The 821-nt window shown below is 58.1% G+C and overlaps 1 protein-coding gene across 1 annotated transcript; it reads right to left on the reverse strand.

The window, feature by feature from the left end:
• Positions 1 to 223: 223 nt before the first annotated feature.
• LOC104411271 (claw keratin-like) lies at positions 224 to 667 on the reverse strand. Its single transcript, XM_010021691.1, is given in 3 exon segments — positions 224 to 371; positions 373 to 421; positions 424 to 667. Coding segments are annotated over 3 exon segments (441 nt in total).
• Between the last annotated feature and the right edge of the window lie 154 nt (positions 668 to 821).

The following is an 821-nucleotide window of genomic DNA, read 5'->3' on the forward strand; positions in this document are numbered from 1 at the left end:
CAGGCGTGCAGCATGGGGCTGTGTTGTAGGGGTGCAACAAGTCCTGAAGTGAAGACCAAGCAGGGTAGGAGGAAGGCAGAGTTGGGCCTCAAGCAGACTAGAGGCTTCCAAGCTCTGGATCCCAGCAGTGCCAAAGGAATGTTCCTCCACAGAGCGTCATGGTGGAATGTGTCAGGGTATCTTCTGGAGCTCTCCCACATCTGTGGCCGTACCCAGTGTGTGGTTAGCAAGTCCCACATTTGCCACTGAGGTATAAGCATCCTTGGCACCAGCCGCCATATCCACAGCCACCAAAGCCTCCATAGCCACCAAAGCCTCTAAGACCTCCATAGCCTCCACAACTACCATAGCCTCCAAAGCCTCCATAGCTAACCATAGCCTCCATAGTTCCCATAGCCCCTGTAGCCACCATAGCCTCCACATCCCCGTGGCCTCCATAAATGCTGCCATAGCCACTGGCAGTGGCGGAGGCTCCCACTGAGCCCACCACGCTGTGCTGAGGGAAGGAGCTGAGGATGGGTCCAGGGAAGGTGACCACTGTGGCCGGGGGCTGAATCACCACCGAGGAGCTCTGGCACTGACGCACGCAGGGCTCGTTGGTGGTGTCAGCCAGGGGGCACGGGGCGGCCGCCCCACAGGAAGGTGCACACAGGCTGGAGCAGAACATCTTTCAGGCAGTCACAGAGTCCTGGAAAAGGCACCAGGGATTAGGCAGGGGTGAGGGCAAGAAACTCTATCAAGGGAGGCAGGGAGAGACCTGCAAGAGGCTCCCGAGAGCTGCACGTACCCATTTGATCAGGAGAGTCAAATGCAGGAATCTG

The sequence above is a fragment of the Nestor notabilis genome, unplaced genomic scaffold (assembly GCF_000696875.1).
Source record: "Nestor notabilis isolate BGI_N333 unplaced genomic scaffold, ASM69687v1 scaffold12040, whole genome shotgun sequence".
In the NCBI taxonomy this organism is placed as follows: Eukaryota; Metazoa; Chordata; class Aves; order Psittaciformes; family Psittacidae; genus Nestor; species Nestor notabilis.